Genomic DNA, 17,303 nt, shown 5'->3' with positions numbered 1-17,303 from the left:
TTGTTTGTGGATGTGGGAAATTGACTTGAATAGGTGCATTGCTCAAGGCCGGGTAGGGCACATGGTGGAGCCCGGCCTCTTCTGTAAGGCCTGCCCTCCCTTACCCTGAGGCCCGTTAGGAAGCGGTATGGGAAATACGGGAGCAGGCTTGGAAAAGGGCTGAAGACTAGAAAACTAGCAGAGGGGCAAGAGACCAACAGCCGAGCAGTTAGTTTCCCCGGCCCTTGCTTCCCAGCTGTCGGGAAGAGTGCTGATCCTTCCCGCCAGTGTTTCAGGCTTCATCTTTGCGTTTGAGGTGGCGGCAGTCTGCCTCAGTACTGTTTCTTCCTCCCATTGATTCAACTCACATTTGAGCCTGTAGGCTACAGTTACAGTAAATGCAACACCTCACTGTTGAGCGCTTAGTGCCCAGAGAGGCTGAGACCTACGTCGTGCGTCCAGGAGTAAACGCCCTGGTGCGAACATAAAACAGCAACTGGAAAGGACAGCCATCACCTGAGACGTTGGAAAGCGAAGGCGCGGCTGGGTTTGGTGGCGCACACCTGTCATCCCAGCACCCAGGAGGTGGGGCAGGAGGTTCGCTGTGAGTTGGTGGCCTGTCTAAGCAAACAACAAGAGTGAAAGATGTGGGGGAGCGAGGCACGCACGCTTCAGGAGGGCATTTCTCCCGAGCCCAGTGCCAGCGAACGTGTGGGTGACCAACGGGGGCTGGGAAGGCTTCTGCATGAGGACTCCGGGCGCGGCTCCCCGAAAGAAGGCCGATGTTCACATCTGCCGGGCGCTGGGTCCTCGCGGTGCGCTGTCCCGCGTCTTCGGCCCCCGGGACCTCCGCACGTGGAGCTGCGCTGCCACCTGCCTCCAACCAGTGCAGGACATGCGAGAGGCGGCAGTCTCTCCTGCGGAAATGGCTGGTCAGCGTTTCGGAAAGGCGGCTGCAGCCAGAGCGGGAGAACGCGGGGCTGCGGTCCCAGTGCTTTCCGCTGTCGCGCGGTGACCTTTCTCGCACGGGGGCGGGAAGACCAGCCCGAGCCGGCGCCCGCCCGGGAACCTCACCTCTCGGGCGCGGTTTCCGGCAGGATGCGGGCGCTCCCGGAAGCGGAAGTGCTGGCTGAGTTACAGTGGTGGCGTTCCGGTGCGGCGGAGGTAGCGGAGAGTGCCATGGAGCACGTGACTGAGGGCTCGTGGGAGTCGCTCCCGGTGCAGCTGCACCCGCGGGTACTGGATACCCTGAGGGAGCTGGGTTTCCCGCACATGACGCCGGTGCAGGTACCTGACCGCGGCCGGAAGGGGAGCGAGGCCGGGAGCCGGGCGGGCGCTTGTTTCGTGGGTGGCGGTCTGTAGGTGACGAGCCAGGACGCGAAGCCTGGGGTGCTGCTCCCGCCAAGCCGCAGCCGTGGCCACGTCTCCAGCGGCCGAACCCGGTCGTGGTTCGGATCCTGGCCCTGCCCGCTGTCGCCGGGAGACCTCAAAGACTTTTATTTATTTATTTATTTAGTGTGTGCGCGGCCAGCTCAGCCCACCAGGGGGCGGGCCGGCTGGCAAGTGGTGCTGGGGGATTGAACCGCGGTCCCTGTGCTTTGCTAAGCTTGTTCCAAGTAGGTGCTTTAGACCCCCGAGCCATCTCACCAGCCCTCAAAGACTTTTTAACCTCTCTGTGCTTCATGTTCCGTCACAGAAACGATGACAGCATTCCCGGCCGCACAGGGAATTAGATAAGACAGGGTGGGCGCACCGTGGAAGCCCAATAAATTAAGTGGGGAAAGCAGCGAGGCGTCCTGGTCCCACTTACTCGGGAAGCGTTTATTGAGCAGCTGATGTGTAGCGAGTGATGTAGACTCCGCGGATTTTGTGGTCTCGGGACCTAGGGCTGAGCCTTGTTTCTAGAGCCGGAGCTACCTACCAGGAGGAATGCTGTCGTCTCTCCTGGTACTGAGAGGGGAAGCACTCGGAGACGGACGTGATTCATGGGCGCGTTGGCGGGGCGCCTCCACCGGTGGGTGTCACGGAGCTGAGCCTCTGGGATGGTGGTGGGCGGAGAGAAAAGCCATTCTCACGCCTCGGGGTCCACTGGAGATGAGCTTGGCGCCGGAAGAGACCTGAATGATACAAGAGGGGGCAGAAAGAAGCCAGGGCTGGGTCCTGCGCGGCCTCCGGTTTGGCTCTGAGTGGGAGCCCTCTGGGGTGGTAGGAAGGGCAGCGGTGCCCCAGCGCGTGGAGAGGATGCATTGTGGAGGGAGAAGAGAAGCAAGGGGGCAGCCACTGTCACCGGAGATGACGTCAGGCCGAAGTAGGGTGGGAGCAGTGCCTACCTAGGGAGACAGCAGATCCAGGGTCGCCAGGGGCTGGAGTGGGGTTAGGGAAGAGGGATCTAGAGGGATGGAGGGTACTTAGCTGTGATCCTCTACCAAGATGAGGGGAGGCTGCCTTTTTATTTTTATTTTTGGCGGAACTGGGGATTGAACTCAGGCCCTTGATTCTACTCAGTTATCTCCCTGGCCCGCTTATTTTGGATTTTTTTTTTTTTTTTTTTGAGAGTTCTGTTTCAGAATGCTGAGTTTGAGATGTCCCTGTGGTCCCCAGTGGGATAGGAAGGGGGACCAGTCAGGGTTGGGGTAAAAACTGGGAGCACTGTGTATCAGGCTTTGGGAATGTCGTGCACACAGCATTCCTAGGGCTTGGTGTCTGCAGTTGCCTGGCCAACACCCTTGGCCCTAGATGTGTCCATATGAGGTAGATGTGCTACCTCACCCACCAGTGCTACAAGTAACTTTTATTTTTTTTTATTATTTTTTGTTTTATTTATTTATTGTTTTTGGTGGAACCGGGGATTGAACTCAGGCCTTTGTGCTTGCCAGGGAAGCGCTTATTCCACTGAGCCATCTCCCTGGCCCTACAAGTAACTTTTAAAGGAATGGAAAAAGCCATATACAGTGACATGTGCCTGCAGTCTTGGTGCTCTGGAGGCAGAGGCAGGAGGACTGTAAATTCAAGGCCAGCTTGGCATATAATAGGTGTTTGAGACCAGTCTGGGATACAGAGTGAAATTCTGTCTTGTAACTAAAACCAAAGGGCTGGGTATGTAGTTCAGTGGCATAGTGGCTGCCTGGCAAGTTCAAGGTCCTGAATTCGATTCCCAGTACCAACAAAATAAAACCAAAGAAAAAGAAAAAAGAAAATATCTCATTAATTATATAATATTGATTAAATGTTGAAGTTTTATATATATATTGTATTTATGACAGGGTGTACATGGTATACAGGGTCTCACTGTGTAGATCAGACTCAAATGATCATCCTGTTTATAGCCTCCCACGTGCTGGGATTACAGGTGTGTCACACCATGGCGCAGTCAGTGGGCCCTGGGGGCGGGGCTGGTCCCAGCCCCTGTGTCTGCCTAAGCTGAGCTATTTGGCATCCTTTTTATTTTATTTTTGATACAGGGTCCTGCTACTGACTTGTAGTGATCCACCTGGCTTAGCCTCCCCAGCACTGGGATTACAATATGTACCTCAATGCTCAGTTTTGGGGCCGGCATGGCCTGTAGTACTGGGAACCAAACTCAGAACCTTGTGCTTGCCAGGCAGGTGCTTAGGCTGACAAGCTATCTCCCCAGCCCAAAGTAACAATATTTTCAATGTATTGGGTTAACTAAGAAGAATGTGTGCAGTGTGTTAATTATTGAAACTGTCCTACCGATTTGATTTGAAACTGTCTCATTGCTATTTGTTTATCAATAAAATTATGGAAAAAATTTTTTTTTAAATTTTATTTGTGTGTGTGTGTGTGTGTGTGTGGCCAGCTCAGCCCACCAGGGGGCGGGGCTGGTTGGCATGTGGTGCTGGGGGATTCAACCGCAGTCCCCATGCTTTGCTTGGCTTGTTCTAAGTAGGTGCTTTAGACCACTGAGCCATCTCAACAGCCCCCTATGGAAAAAAATTTTTAAAAATTAAAAAAATATATTGGGTTAAATAACATTATTACAATTTCATTTGCTTTTTTTTTATAGCTACTATACTTTTTTTTTTTTTGAGACTGCGTCTCACTATGCAGCCCAGCTGGGCTTGAACCTGGGGCAGTCCTCCTGCTACTGGGCAGTTCTCATGCTTCAGCCTCCCAAGGGCTGGAAATACAGGCCTATACCACCAAGCCAACTTGTTACAGTGAAGTTCAAAAGTACAGGAGTGGGCCGGGAGATGGCTTAGTAGAATAAGCGCTTCCATGGTAAACACAAGGACCTGAGTTCAATCCCTGGTTCTGCCAAAAAAAAAAAAAAAAAGTACAGATATGATTCACATTATGTTTCTTTTGGACAGCAGAGCTGGGTCCTCACCTGGGTACCGTTGACATTTGGGGCAGAAAACTCTTCCTTCTAGGCCTGTCTTGGGCGCTGTAGGATGTTTTTCAGTATCCCTGGAATCTAGCTGGAAGAGGCCAGTCACATTTTCACCTGAGTTTTGTTTTCTTGAGTTGAGATAGGGTCTTTCCATGTAGCTCAGGCTAGCCTCGAATTTGTGACGTTCCTACCTCAGCCTCCTGAGTGCTGAAATGACAGTGTGCCACCATGCATGAAAGGTATCTCCAAGCCTTTGTTGGGTGGAGAGGTGACAGAAGTCACCACTGGAGATCTGGCCTGTACTGGAATAGTGCATTCGTGCTGTGAATGCTAGGTGCAGGCTTTGGGACCAAGAGCAGAGTCCTGGAGGGAGCGACTCTGGGCCTGCCCCGCATCTGCTCCAGCTATAGTTGCTTTGGTCCCTGACACCAAAGGGACCATCTTCTTGTGTGACCTGGAGGCCCTCCGTGGCATGTCAACCAGGAGAGTGTATTTGAGTCCTTGTTCTGTGACACTAGAACTGGAAGACACCTTCAAACACAGTACCAGGTGTCTTGGTTACTCAGGATCTCATCAGTCACACGCTGTCCCTGGGGCTTGGGTGCCACCATGAATTTGTGACATTCTTTAACCAGTGCTGCGCAATCTCTCCCCAGTCTGCAACCATCCCTCTGTTCATGAAGAACAAAGATGTCGCTGCAGAAGCGGTGAGTGCTGTCCCAGCCTGTCCCATGGTCCCTTGCAGGGAACTGGGGGTGGGGAGCAAACTGAAACCTCTCCGTTGCAGATCACAGGTAGTGGCAAAACCCTTGCCTTTGTCATCCCCATCCTGGAGATTCTTCTGAGAAGGGAAGACAAGCTAAAGAAGAGTCAGGTGAGTCACTAAGCTGATTGTCCCTTGGTCATCAGAGGGTTCACAGTTGGGCCAGGAGCCCCTCAAAACTGAAAAAAGTAAACGGTCGAGTCTCATTATTAGTGGGTTTTGTGTTTCCACGTCAGCCCGTGCTCTTGTGGGGACCCTTCTCACAGTCTGCTTAGTGCATAGCTTTTTATATTTCTAGGGCTTTTCCTGCTGATTTTCCTGTTGAAATTGCCCCCCTCATGTTGTTTGTACCGAAAGTGTGTTAGATAAACTTCTTTCAGGTCCAAAGAGTCATACTGCTGTTGGTCCTAAGTTCAGTGGTCACAAATCAGTGGTAAACAGTAAATAAGGTGTGTTTAAACCAAACCTCTGTAAAACAGGGCACCGATTAATTGATGAAGATATGCCCAGAGACCTGCAGAAACTGGATCTCGTGCTTCCTGTAGGGGCAGCAGTTCTAAGCTCACTATTCAGTGGTCACATGCATAATGACAGGTGATAGGAATTCAGAGCAGCTGATGACTGCTGCAGCCTGGTGCTCTGAGAAAGCCCAGCAAGTGCTGTTTCCCTGGACACCAGTCCTCCAGAGAGGGGTGCGGGCTTGTGCTGTGTCCCCCACCCCACTGCCACACTTCCCTTCCCTGTGGGTAGGTGGGCGCCATCATCATCACCCCTACGCGCGAGCTGGCCATTCAGATCGATGAGGTCCTGACGCATTTCACGAAGCCCTTCCCCCAGCTCAGGTGAGTTGGGTGCTGGTCCCCACTGCCCTGGGCCACTGTCCAGCCTGACTTGCTCACAGTTCCCTTCCTATTTTAGCCAGATTCTTTGGATCGGAGGCAGAAACCCTGGAGAAGATGTTGAGAGGTTCAAGCAACAAGGGTGAGCTTGCTTCCTCTGCCTCCTTGCTGGCTTTGCCGTGGGCTCAGAACCCTAGATGTGGGATGGGCCAGCACGGGGACATCTCAGGGCTGTCCCCCAAGGCATGTCCTTCAGGCTGCCCCTGCTCCCAGGATCACTGCTGGCTGCTTTCCGCTGCCAGGTGCACGTTTCCCAGCTGCTCTTCTGGTTTGGGAACCCAGCCCTGACCCCGCAGCCCCCACAGCAGCATGCTGTGCCCTGGCCTCTTCCTCCTCACTGGGATTAGATGGCTTTGAGGACTATGAGAATTGATTTTTAGGGAGTCGGGGGTACTAGGAATCACACTCAGGACCTACCCTTGCCAGGCGGGTGCTGCACCACTCAGCTAAATCTCTGGCTTAAACGTGATATGGCATCAGTACTCCCAAGTTGCAGATCGCGTGGCAAATGTTACGTTTCTCCCCAAAGAGGGAACATCATCGTGGCGACACCGGGCCGCCTGGAGGACATGTTCCGCAGGAAGGCGGAGGGCTTGGATCTGGCCAGCTGCGTGCGGGCCCTGGATGTCCTGGTGCTGGATGAAGCTGACAGACTTCTGGACATGGGATTTGAGGCCAGGTACTGGATTTCAGGCTCCGTGGATGTGGGCCAGTGGTGCTGGCAGAGAAAGCAAAATGAGCCCCTGTACTGCTTCAGGACTACTTTCATTCCACACTCATTGGAGTTTCAGATCATTAGGCAGCTCAGGCCTTCAGACTCCGTCATCATTTGCTTCCAATTCTAGCTTTTTTTTTTTTTTCTTCTTCTTTTTTGGCGGTACCAGGGATCAAACTCATGATCTTATGCTTGCCAGGCAGTTGCTTATTCCACTGAGCTGTCTCTCTGGCCCTCTAGTTTTGATCTTAAAATGTGTTTTCCTTTAAGTTTTTGTTGTTTATTATTTATTTACTTTTCTGTATTTTAGGGAAGCGTCTACAGGGTGTTCAGGTACTAGATCGGACTCGGTGATCTGCCTGTTTACAGCCTCCTAAGAGCTGGGATTACAGTTGCATGCCACCACGCCCAGTCTTAATCGCTGTCTCAGCCTGCCCTGGGACGGGGCTGGCACAGCAGGCCCTGGGATTGAACCCATGGCCCCTGCACCTGCCTGTAGGCGCTTTAATCCACTGAGCCATCTCACCAGCCCCGTAAATTTTTGTTGTTTAATAAACAGTTTTTGGGGGGATCTCCTTCAGACACCATGCAATGGATTCACACAGCGTAAGGCACGGTGGGTTTAGTCTCAGAAGCTCGCTCTTGTGTTCACTTCTTTCAAGTCCTTTCCGCTACTGCACTTCCTGTAATTTCACTTCTACTACTGTTACACTATTTTGTTGATTTCTCTTTCCTTTTTTTCTTTTTTGAGACAGGGTCTTGGTTAGTAGTGCAGTCTGGCCTTGAACTCACTGTGCAGCCCAGGCTGGCCTAGAAAGCTCCACCAGCAGCTGGCATGTCCATGTGGGGCTGTGTTGAGTGCTGGTTGGCCAGGGCGTGAGCGCAGGCTTGTCTTTTCTCAGCATCAACACCATCCTGGAGTTCCTGCCGAAGCAGAGGAGAACAGGGCTTTTCTCGGCCACACAGACGCAGGAGGTAGAGAACCTGGTGCGCGCCGGGCTCCGCAACCCTGTGCGCATCTCAGTGAAGGAGAAGGGGGTGGCGGCCAGCAGCACCCAGAAGACACCCTCGCGGCTGCGGAACTACTACATGGTGGGTCTGGGGCGGCCGGTGTTCTCGGGGCCGCCTGGGGAGCACTGGGGAGTAGCAGAGCACTGAGGGACAGAGCTGGAAACATCTGAATGACAGATAAGCGATGTCTTAGGACAGCGACTGGGAACCTCTCAGCCCAGCAGACCAGACATTTGTATCATGTCATGATTCTATCTTTTTAAACCTTATTTATTTCTTTACTTGGCACAGGGTCTCACTGTGCAGCTTGGACTCCAAGCGAGCGTCCTGTTCTCAGCCTCCCAGGCACTGGGATTACAGGCGTGCGCCACCACACCTGGTTTGAGTGGTCAGCATGGTGCCGGGGCTGGCATGGCATGCAGTACTAGAGATCAAGCCCAGGTTCTTGTGCTTGCCAGGCAGGCGCTTAGGCCACCAAGCTGTCTCCCCAGCCCCTACACCTGCATCACGTGTGTGGAAGTAGGCAGTGCCATGGTCACTGAGAAGTCAGGTGGTGCTGGGGTGCAGTTTGACAGACCATGCAGGAGATGTGGCAGACGTTGTGTCTGACCTGCCCGCCCTCAAGCCATCTGGGTCTGTGGTGGCCAAATCCTTGCTGTCATTTCCTCTTGAGGCAGTGGGCAGGTGCGGGGGTTTGATGGCTCAGTCATGAGGCCAGCAGTGCCGTGTCCTCCTCCATTGCTGGGCCTGGCCAGGGCTCACGTGGCATTGAGACCTCCCCAACTCTGGGATGGGCTCTTTAGGCCCTGGACATGGCTGTGTGAAGCCCGGGCAGCACACCGGGGTGCTGTGGTGTGCATTGGCAGTGGAGGAGGCTGCTATCCTGGTCGTGTGGGAGCTTGAAGATCAGACATGGCCCCTTGGGTGCGTGCTGGGAGAGCACGTGGAAAGCCCGTGCACTTTTCTGAAGTGGGAGTTGTTCCCAGATCAGTCCCAGGGGAGGGAAGGGCTCAGCACACTGCGCAGTGTGGGGTTCTGGGTACTGATGGTGGCTCGTCCTGTGTGGAGTGAGCAGCTGCACTGTCAGCGCCTGTGCGTGCCACTTTCTGGGGTGGTCGGGGTGGTGCTCAGGACACAGTAAGTGCCCTGCACAGTCAGTGCTGAGACCCTGCAGGCGCCGCCGCGGCCTTCTGCTGTTGCCGTGCTTGTGTGAGTGCGCGAGGGCCGCTGCAAACGCAGCCTTCGTTCTGCCGGGGGCTGCTGCTGTGCCTGTGGTCTCTGTCAGGGATGGAGTGTGAGTGTGGGAGAAACACAGCAGGCTCTCTCTCGGGTCCTGGGGTGGCGACCTGCCTTTCCAGATGGTTGTGCTTGCCTCGGGTGGTGACCCTTGTTGTGAACCAGCCTTTGGTCTGAGGAGCTGAGGCCAGCAAGGTCACTGAGGAGTGTGGGATCAGAGTTTTATGACCTTGTGACTTAATTTACATTTACAGTCAGCAGCCAGGTACATTGATTATCAGTCTGTCCTGTTCTGGAGGACAGGATTTTGTGACATGGAAGCTGACACTGAAAAGAGCTGTGGGGATTACTGATTTTTAAAAATGTTTTAAAATTTTTCCTTTTTCCTTGTAGGTGTGTAAGGCAGATGAAAAGTTCAATCAGCTGATACATTTTCTTCGGAATCACAAACAGGAAAAACACCTGGTCTTTTTCAGGTAAACCCTCTGGATTCCAGTCGGGGGCGGTGGAGGGGGGCTGCAGTCTTGGGACCTTAGTTCCAGGCAGGGGAGCCTCAGGCTGTGTTGGCTGTGGTTACTGAAGGCCCAGCTCCTGTGGCCCAGAGGAGAGGGCTTTGGATTCACTGTTGCTGCGTCTCTGCGGCAGCCTCAGCCCTGCTGTGTGTCTCTGTACTCCCAGGAGCCGCCTGGTGTCCACATAGAAGGCAGGTGATGGGGGAGCTGGGAGGATGTTGCTAGCTGTGTCTCTGCCTTTTTGATAGAAGGCAAAAAGCTGTCTCTGGAGCTGTCTTGCACTTGCCAACTTCAGCTGAAGGAGGTGGTTGGGCCACCCTCCACATCTGCCTTGTATGGTTTCCTGTGGTCACAAAGCGAGGAGCATCATGCACATTCTTGGGCTGGGTTGTTCCCCCTCCTCCAGATCCATCTGGTGCCCTTTTGTTGTTGTTGTTGTTGCTGTCTTTGAGACAGGGTCTATGCAGTGCAGGCTGCTCTTGAGCTCACTTTGTAGCTCAGGCTGGTCCCAAACTCACAACGATCCTCCTGCCTTAGCCTCCTGAGTGCTGGGATTAAAGGCGTGCGCCACCATGCCTGGCACCTGTGTTGATTTTTGGCACTGTCAGGTTTTTTATGTGTATTCCCATCCACCTGTCTACCAGTAAAATGCACTAGCTGTGTGGGCCCTGACCCCCAGGAAGAAGGAAAAGTAGGCGACTCACAGGTGTGCACGCACGCACACACAGATGAAGCAAAGGCCGCACAATTGCGCTGTGCTTGAGGGGTGCATTCTGTTGTTTTCTGTTATACTGAACTGTTGAAAGGCCGGCTGAGACTATGAAACTGATTTCCAAGCCCTTCAGACTGCTTTTAAGACCTGGGCTGTCAGGGGATATTGCATTATGTACTGCGAACAAGTACTTAGAAAAAGAACTAAGGGTTGTGGCCACCACCTTAATGTATGCTCACTGTCTTGCGGAAAACAGCAAAGAATAACAGTCGTCTGCCCAGCACAGGAGTCGGGTTTGGAATCCCTCAGCCTGTGGTGGGGACTCACATTCCCCCTCGGTGTGCTTCGTTTCCTTCAACTGCAGAAGGGTGTGGCTTCCTTCTGCTGTAGATTTAGGAACAGGTTGCCAGGTAAACTGCTCAGATATCTAAAGCAAAGCTGAGTGCCCCGACCTGGGCCATTTCTCCAGGAGTCTCTGCGAGGTGACCTTGCTCCAGCCCTCCTGTGCCTTTGGTGGAATCACCCCATTGGAGGTCTGGGAGAGAGGATGTACTTGGTCAGACCTCTTATGAGTCCTGCTAATTGAGCAAAGAGTGTTTTTCCATGAGAAAAGCAGGAATATTCTTGACATCTTTTAGCTTTTTGAGATAGGATCTCACTACATAGGTCAGGCTGGATTACAGGCATGTGCCACCGCACCCAGGCGAATCCTTTAGACAGTGGCACCTCCTCAGAGTTTTGACTCATGCTTAAGGGATTTTGCCAAAAGCTTGGCCTTTCATTGGCTGAGAGGATCTCTGGCTTGGAGCTTAGCTATGGCTGTCTCTGTGGTCATTCCACCCCATCCCACTCCTTTCTCCCAAGAGGCTCTGCCATCAGTCCTCGCCTGCACCTGTTGCTGGCTGCCCCTTCCCAGCTGTAGGACTGAGCCCTGTCCTCCTGCAGCACTTGCGCCTGTGTCGAGTACTACGGGAAGGCCCTGGAGGCCCTGGTGAAGGGCGTGAGGATCATGTGCATTCATGGGAAGATGAAGTACAAGCGCAATAAGATTTTCCTGGACTTTCGCAAGTTGCAGAGGTGAGTGGCTTCGCTTGAGACACTGCCCCTTTTCTGGTGCCAGATGGGCCATGTCCCCGAGGAGCCTCCTTTACCTCACGCCCTCTTTCGCGTTGTCTCTGTAGGAGTGGAGCCCCCAGTCCCACTGTAGCACGCTGTGCTCTGGGCCACTTCTGTCACTGTAGATCTTTTGAGGACAGGAGCACATGGCTCTGCGGTCCGGCCAGTGGAGGTTTTGGTCAGTGTGTGCCCCTGGATGAAACCATCTCTAGGTGGCCATGCAGCAGGGAACTGGGGGTACTGGTGACCACAGCTTGTTTTTGGTTGTTAAAATAATCATTTCCTACTAATCACAATTTGGTCACACAGAAGGCCTCTGGGGGATCCAGTGACACAGATAGCTGTGTTTCCTCAGGCACATAATGAAAGCAAAGTTAGGCCTGCCACCGCTCCGTTGTTTGTCCAGTGGAAACACATGAATTAAAACATCTTTCACTGTCTCCTGCACTGCCCGCTTAGTGGGGAACTTGCAAAGCCTTTGAGATTCTTGGGACAGTACAAAAACGGAAATATTGCCATCAGTCAGAACGGAGCCTTGCCGCAGCAGGGACCTCGAAGGGCACAGAGGTGGCGCCCTCCTAGTCAGCTGCTTTCTCCTCTTGCAGCGGGGTTTTGGTGTGCACCGATGTGATGGCCCGGGGAATCGACGTTCCGGAGGTCCACTGGGTTTTGCAGTATGACCCTCCCAGCAATGCGAGGTAGGTGCCAGGGCGAGGGGCCCAGGTCGATAGGAAGGTAGCAACCTAGATTGTTCAAAGCACTGCTTTCCATGGTGAAAGTAGGGAACAGGCCAGTTCCAGGGGTGGGAGGGTCCTATTGCAGCAATAAAAGCTACTTCCAGAAACTCAAAGTTGCTGCAGAAATGGACAATAGATGCTTAGATGAAAACAAATAAGATGCTAGATGTGGAAATTGCACTGATTTTCCCCAAAGAAAGCACATGTTCCTAAGATGGGTATCTTAGTTCCTCTTCTCTAGTTGCTGGGACAAATACCCAACACTCAAAATGAGGGAAGGAAAGGGTTTTTTTTGGTGGAACCAGGGATTGAACTCAGGCCCTTGCGCTTGCCAGGGAAGCGCTTATTCTACTGAGCCATCTCCCCGGCCCCTGGAAAGGTTTATTTAGCTCAGTTACTGGAGGTTTCAAGACACTGGAGGAGAGGCTGGGGCGCTGCCTGTCTAGGACAACCCACTCCACCTCTCTGAGAAAGCACAAACTAGCCAGTTTAACAGGTCATGCCTCTCTGGCTCCGCCCCTCGGGCCCACCCTGGTCCTCTGGCCACGCCCCTGGAGCCACACGCTGCCCCTCAAAAGGTGACTGCCACATGATTTACATGAGGCTTTGGGGGACAACTAGATACAAGCCATAACAGTGGGCTTCCAAATGTAGGGGAGTACCTGTGTGCCCCCCTGCCCTGGTAATGAGCACTTATGAGGTCCTTTGTTTTTCTCTTTTTTTTTTTTTTTTTTTTTTTTGGGCGGAACCGGAGATTGAAAGGTCCTTTGTTTTTATCTTTCCATTGTTCTTGTCTGATTAGAGAAAGGTGGATGGCACTCAGGCTGGACTCTTGACTTGCAAATAAACAGCTTTCCTGGAGTCCTGTCTGTCCCCAGTGTCTGTTTCTTGCAGCTGTCCTGTTTCTCCTTCTGGGCGGTGGCTGGGGCAGCAGTTAGCTGAGGGGCTGGTGGTCCCACAGGCGCTGGCCCCACCTGCCCATGTTCCCACAGCGCCTTCGTGCATCGCTGTGGCCGCACAGCCCGTATAGGCCACAGCGGCAGTGCCCTCGTGTTTCTGCTGCCCATGGAGGAGGCCTACGTCAGTTTCCTCGCCATCAACCAAAGAGTAAGGCTCCTCGCCCCGCATGGAACAGCCCTTCCTTCTCCAGCTGTTGGGATGGCTCACTGAGGTGCACGGCCCTAGGTGGCAGCTGCTGCGGGGCCAGGTGAGGGTCATGCTGATAAATTTTGGTACCAGGGATCAGACTCTGGACCTTGCACTTGCCAGGCAGGCACTTATGCTGCTGAGCTATTTCCCTGGCCCGAGAAACTGCATTTTCAAGTTTTATTTAAAATACTTTAAGGGAAATGCTAGGGCTGGGTATGGGCTTTGTTTTGCCGTTTTCTGGGTGCAGGCCAGGCAGGGCATGCTGGGGGTTTGCACGGGGTGTGGGAGAGGAAGGTAGCGAATGTGTGCCCTGTGCAGTGCCCACTGCAGGAGACGCGGCCCCAGGGGAACGTGGTGGACCTGCTGCCAAAGCTCAAGGCGCTGGCCCTGGCTGACAGAGCCATGTTTGAGAAGGGCATGCGGGCTTTCGTGTCCCACGTCCAGGCCTACGCCAAGCACGAGTGCAGTCTCATCTTCCGGCTGAAGGGTGAGTCAGAGTTTGCCTCTCGTGGCTGTTCAAGGTAGCGTTCACTGATGTTCTTAAACATTTTCAGAGGATGTTTTCCCAAGCTTTGAGTTGACACAGACTGACCAGTGGCTGCTGGTTCCTTTTTACTTGGTAGAAATGGAATTAATTTTAGTATTAAAACAAACCCATAAAGTTAGAAAAGATTCAATTTTGAGGAACCTACCACTGTGGATTCCTGCACCATCTTTCGGGTGTGCTAACTCTGATATTTTGGTTTAATTAGATCTTGATTTTGCTAGTCTTGCTCGAGGTTTTGCGCTGCTGAGGATGCCCAGGATGCCAGAGCTCAAAGGCAAGCAGTTTCCAGATTTCGTGCCTGTGGATGTTAACACAGACATGATTCCATTTAAAGACAAAGCCAGGGAGAAGCAGAGGCAGAAACTACTGGAGCAGCAAGGAAAAGATAAAACAGAAAATGAAGGGAGAAGGAAATTCATAAGAAATAAAGCTTGGTCAAAGCAGAAAGCCAAAAAGGAAAGGAAGAAAAAAATGAATGAGAAAAGAAAAAGAGAAGAGGTAAACTTCGCAGTTTTTTTTGGTTAAATTCAGAACAAGTTGGGGGTGGTGCATACCTATCATCCCAGCACTCAGGAGGCTGAGACAGGATAATCACTGTGAGTTCAAGGCCAGCCTGGGCTACATAGCAAATTCAAGGCCAGCCTGAACTGCATAGCGAGACCCTGTCTCAAAATAAAAAAACAACAGACATTACTGAAGCACGGTTCATGAGCATGCTGATTGGGTGTTCATGCCTTATGCATGAGGTGTGCTTCCCTCGAACCTTGTTATGACGTGGGCACATTACCCGTCTGACATGTAACAAAAAAAAAAAAAAAAAAAAATTACTGAAGTAGATAGAATCTTGGAGTAGGGAAGGAAATCCTGCAGGATTTCCGTATTGTGCTGACGGACGGGTGGGGCAACCCCAGGGGCTGGGCCATGGCTAGATTGAGGAACCGGACCGTGCTGCTGCAGCACCGGTGCACGGTGGCGAGATTCAGTCTGTTGGCTTCTCCTGCACACAGGGATCTGACGTCGAAGAGGAGGACATGGAGGAACTTCTTAATGACACAAGACTTTTGAAAAGGCTTAAGAAAGGCAAAATTACTGAAGATGAATTTGAGAAGAGCTTGCTGATGAGCCGCAAAAGAGCAACCAGCACAGCAGAGCCTGGCCTGTCCGAGGATGACTGCTGATCCCAGTGCCGTGGGCTTTGATGCGGACCAGAGCTTCAGGAGACAGCGGAGAGCAGCAGCCCCTGCAGACGGGCCACAGCACCTCTACCTGGGTGACTGCTGTATAAAACTGTCAGATCTGAGGACAGCTGAGGAGGAGATGGAAAGTGACCGATGGTCACCTAATTTTTTTCTATTTTTTTATTTTTGTTTTGTTTTAGGGAAGGGTGTGCAGGATATTGAGGGTCTCACTACTAATCGGACTCATAGTGATCCACCTGTTTACAGCCTCCCAAGAGCTGGGATTACAGGCGCGGGCCACCACGTGGACCCAGTCTCTGGTCACCTAAATTAAAGGGCACTTTTCCCATGATTTCCTTACGCCATTCCACGTAAGATACTGCCATATACTAATCTCCTGGGCCTCACTTGACCCTCAGCCCCCTGCACAAAACACCTACAGAGTAGCGCACATGCAAGGTTTTGTGTTTTCCTTTCCTTGAGAGTTTGCTGTGCAGTTCAGGCTGACTTTGAGTTCGCTGTGTAGCCATGCTGGCTTTGAACTGATAGTGATCCTCCTGCCTCAGCCTCTGGAATGCTGGGATGATAGGTGTGTGCCACCACACCCGGCCAGGGGAACGTTGTGGACTGCCCCAGCGCAGTCCTCCTGGGGATGAACCACACACCTTCCTATGCACGGCCCAATGGAGGCCGCTGGTGAGTGTTTGTACCAAGGCCAACGTCTAGAGCCTGGAGAGAGCTCAGTACTGAGTTGACACTGTAGCAAATCCTTCCATACAATTTATTTGTAAAGATAATCTGTTCACAAGTATAATTTTAAAAAGGTGTTGAGGACCCAACCTAAAGATAGGAAATTCCTATCTTTTACAGACACAGTCTAGGTTTCCAAGTACTCCTGGAGGAGCAGTGAACCTCGCCCTGCAGGCCTCGCGTGTCTCACAGCCTGCATTGTGGCTGGCCCTGCTGCAGGCTCCTCGAGGCTCGTCTCCTGCCTTCACGTGAGGCACAAGTGTAGGCCCCTGGCCAGCTGCTGTTACTGCGCCAGAGGTGCCGACTGTGGAGGGGGCACCTGCCTGCAGCGCGTCACTTCTGTGGACACTTTAAGCTAGTGAAATGTGCTGGGGGACACACAGGCTTTTGTCAGCCAGGGAGTCTACAGTCTAATGGGTTTCTCGAAATGGACAGTAACTGCAAGTTTATGGAAATTAAGCAAGTTTAGGTTTGGTTTTAGAACAAATCTTAGGTGGGACCGAGCTGTGAATAAAAGATACTCCAGTATTAATGATGTAGAAACTGTCCACAATGTCTGTTAAAAATGAGCCAGTTTGGCTGGGTGGCAGGGCGCAGCTAGAGGTAGAGCTTGATGAGCTCGTCGCTGACCGCCGAGGGCGTGAGCACACCCAGGTCTGTGAACAGCAGGGTGATCAGGGAAGGGGAGGTGTAGTCCACCCACGGGTGCTCTTCCTTCAGGTCCTGCTCGGCTTGCACAGACTTCAGGGTGTCTGCCTTGTACTGCAGAGAGAAGAAGCCTGCGTCGACTGCTCTGGTCCCACCGGGCAGGGCCTGGCCCCGGCCACAGAGTGGGGAGGTAGCTGCTGTGGGAGAGTACCCAGCCTCTGGCCACATGGCAGATGCAGCTGAGGACACAGCAGAGCTGGTGCCCCCTGGAGTGCCCCTGGACCTGGAGAGCCCTTTGTGTGCCAGATGCTAGGCCACACCCTTTGTGTAGACACAGGCCTCACGTCAGATGTGACCCCATGCTACAGCTAAGGAACCTCAGGTTCAATGGACACTGACAAGACAGGGCTGTGATCAGTTTGTGGTGGTGGCATTGGGTGCCGAGCCCAGTCAGCTGGTGACAAAGCAGGGACTGAATCACCAACCTCCATATCTCACACAGCATGCAAAGGGTGCTGCTCTTATCATGAGGAACTTATCCCATGTGTGGCCGAAAATGGCAGTAGGAAATGAACTTTCTGAGGACTGCAGTTCTGCAGGGACTCAGCACTACTGCCTGAGTTGAACTTGCCTTGAACTTATCGGGCACGTCCTGCTGGTTCAGTGGGAAGAGCCGCACGAACTTGAAGCTTTCTGCAACCACATAGAAGGGCTTGTTCTGTGCCTTGGCGCACACGGCCATTTGGTTGGTCCCAATCTTGTTAATGATGCCTCCGTTCTCAACCACACCTTCTGCGCCCACGATGACCAGATCTGCCTTCTCCATGATGTAGCCAACAGCAGCATCCAGCACCACAGTGACAGGGACATTGAGGTGGCAGAGGGCTTTAGCCATTTTCTTACCTGACAGGTCGGGCTGGGACTCTGTGATGTACACGTGGAAGCGCTTCTTGGCTGCCACAGCTGCTTCCAGGACTCGCAGGACCACTCTGGAGTA

At 52.8% G+C, this 17,303-nt stretch overlaps 2 protein-coding genes and 1 non-coding gene across 5 annotated transcripts in view; 2 read left to right on the top strand and 1 right to left on the bottom strand.

Annotated features, from left to right (window-relative positions):
• The first annotated feature begins 1,135 nt into the window (after positions 1 to 1,135).
• Ddx55 (DEAD-box helicase 55) lies at positions 1,136 to 15,374 on the top strand. Its single transcript, XM_004635871.2, has 14 exons — positions 1,136 to 1,266; positions 4,990 to 5,040; positions 5,121 to 5,207; positions 5,847 to 5,938; positions 6,015 to 6,077; positions 6,525 to 6,674; positions 7,613 to 7,802; positions 9,351 to 9,433; positions 11,127 to 11,258; positions 11,903 to 11,995; positions 13,027 to 13,141; positions 13,502 to 13,670; positions 13,936 to 14,228; positions 14,738 to 15,374. The coding sequence occupies exons 1-14, from the start codon at positions 1,159 to 1,161 to the stop codon at positions 14,906 to 14,908; spliced, it is 1,797 nt and encodes a 598-aa protein (XP_004635928.1). The 5' UTR covers positions 1,136 to 1,158; the 3' UTR covers positions 14,909 to 15,374.
• On the top strand, positions 14,428 to 14,527 carry LOC111818010. Its single transcript, XR_002822092.1, has one exon. It is a non-coding gene; the product is annotated as a small nucleolar RNA U13 (small nucleolar RNA).
• Positions 15,375 to 15,470: 96 nt separating the features above from the next.
• The window catches only part of Eif2b1 (eukaryotic translation initiation factor 2B subunit alpha), a 9,488-nt gene continuing 7,655 nt past the window's right edge, over positions 15,471 to 17,303 (bottom strand). Inside the window, exons 6-7 of one of the 3 annotated variants that reach the window (XM_004635870.3) lie at positions 16,938 to 17,204; positions 15,471 to 16,420 (exon numbers count right to left, since the gene is read on the bottom strand). In XM_004635870.3, the coding sequence (XP_004635927.2) occupies positions 16,256 to 16,420; positions 16,938 to 17,204 (432 nt within the window). In that variant the 3' untranslated portion in view covers positions 15,471 to 16,255. Of the gene's footprint in view, positions 16,421 to 16,937; positions 17,292 to 17,303 lie in introns of all 3 variants that reach the window. The other 2 variants (XM_023720623.1, XM_023720624.1) reach the window with 2 other exon arrangements.

Source organism: Octodon degus, unplaced genomic scaffold, assembly GCF_000260255.1.
Source record: "Octodon degus isolate 3935 unplaced genomic scaffold, OctDeg1.0 scaffold00076, whole genome shotgun sequence".
Classification (NCBI taxonomy): domain Eukaryota; kingdom Metazoa; phylum Chordata; class Mammalia; order Rodentia; family Octodontidae; genus Octodon; species Octodon degus.
This window is presented reverse-complemented; position numbering and strand designations above follow the sequence as displayed.

Bases quoted from the DNA above. Each gene is read 5' to 3' on its own strand.
- Ddx55 (XM_004635871.2), top strand. From the start codon at position 1,159: ATGGAGCACGTGACTGAGGGCTCGTGGGAGTCGCTCCCGGTGCAGCTG. The intron at 5,041-5,120 runs GTGAGTGCTGTC...TCTCCGTTGCAG, and splicing joins AAGATGTCGCTGCAGAAGCG to ATCACAGGTAGTGGCAAAAC. The intron at 5,939-6,014 runs GTGAGTTGGGTG...TTCCTATTTTAG, and splicing joins AAGCCCTTCCCCCAGCTCAG to CCAGATTCTTTGGATCGGAG.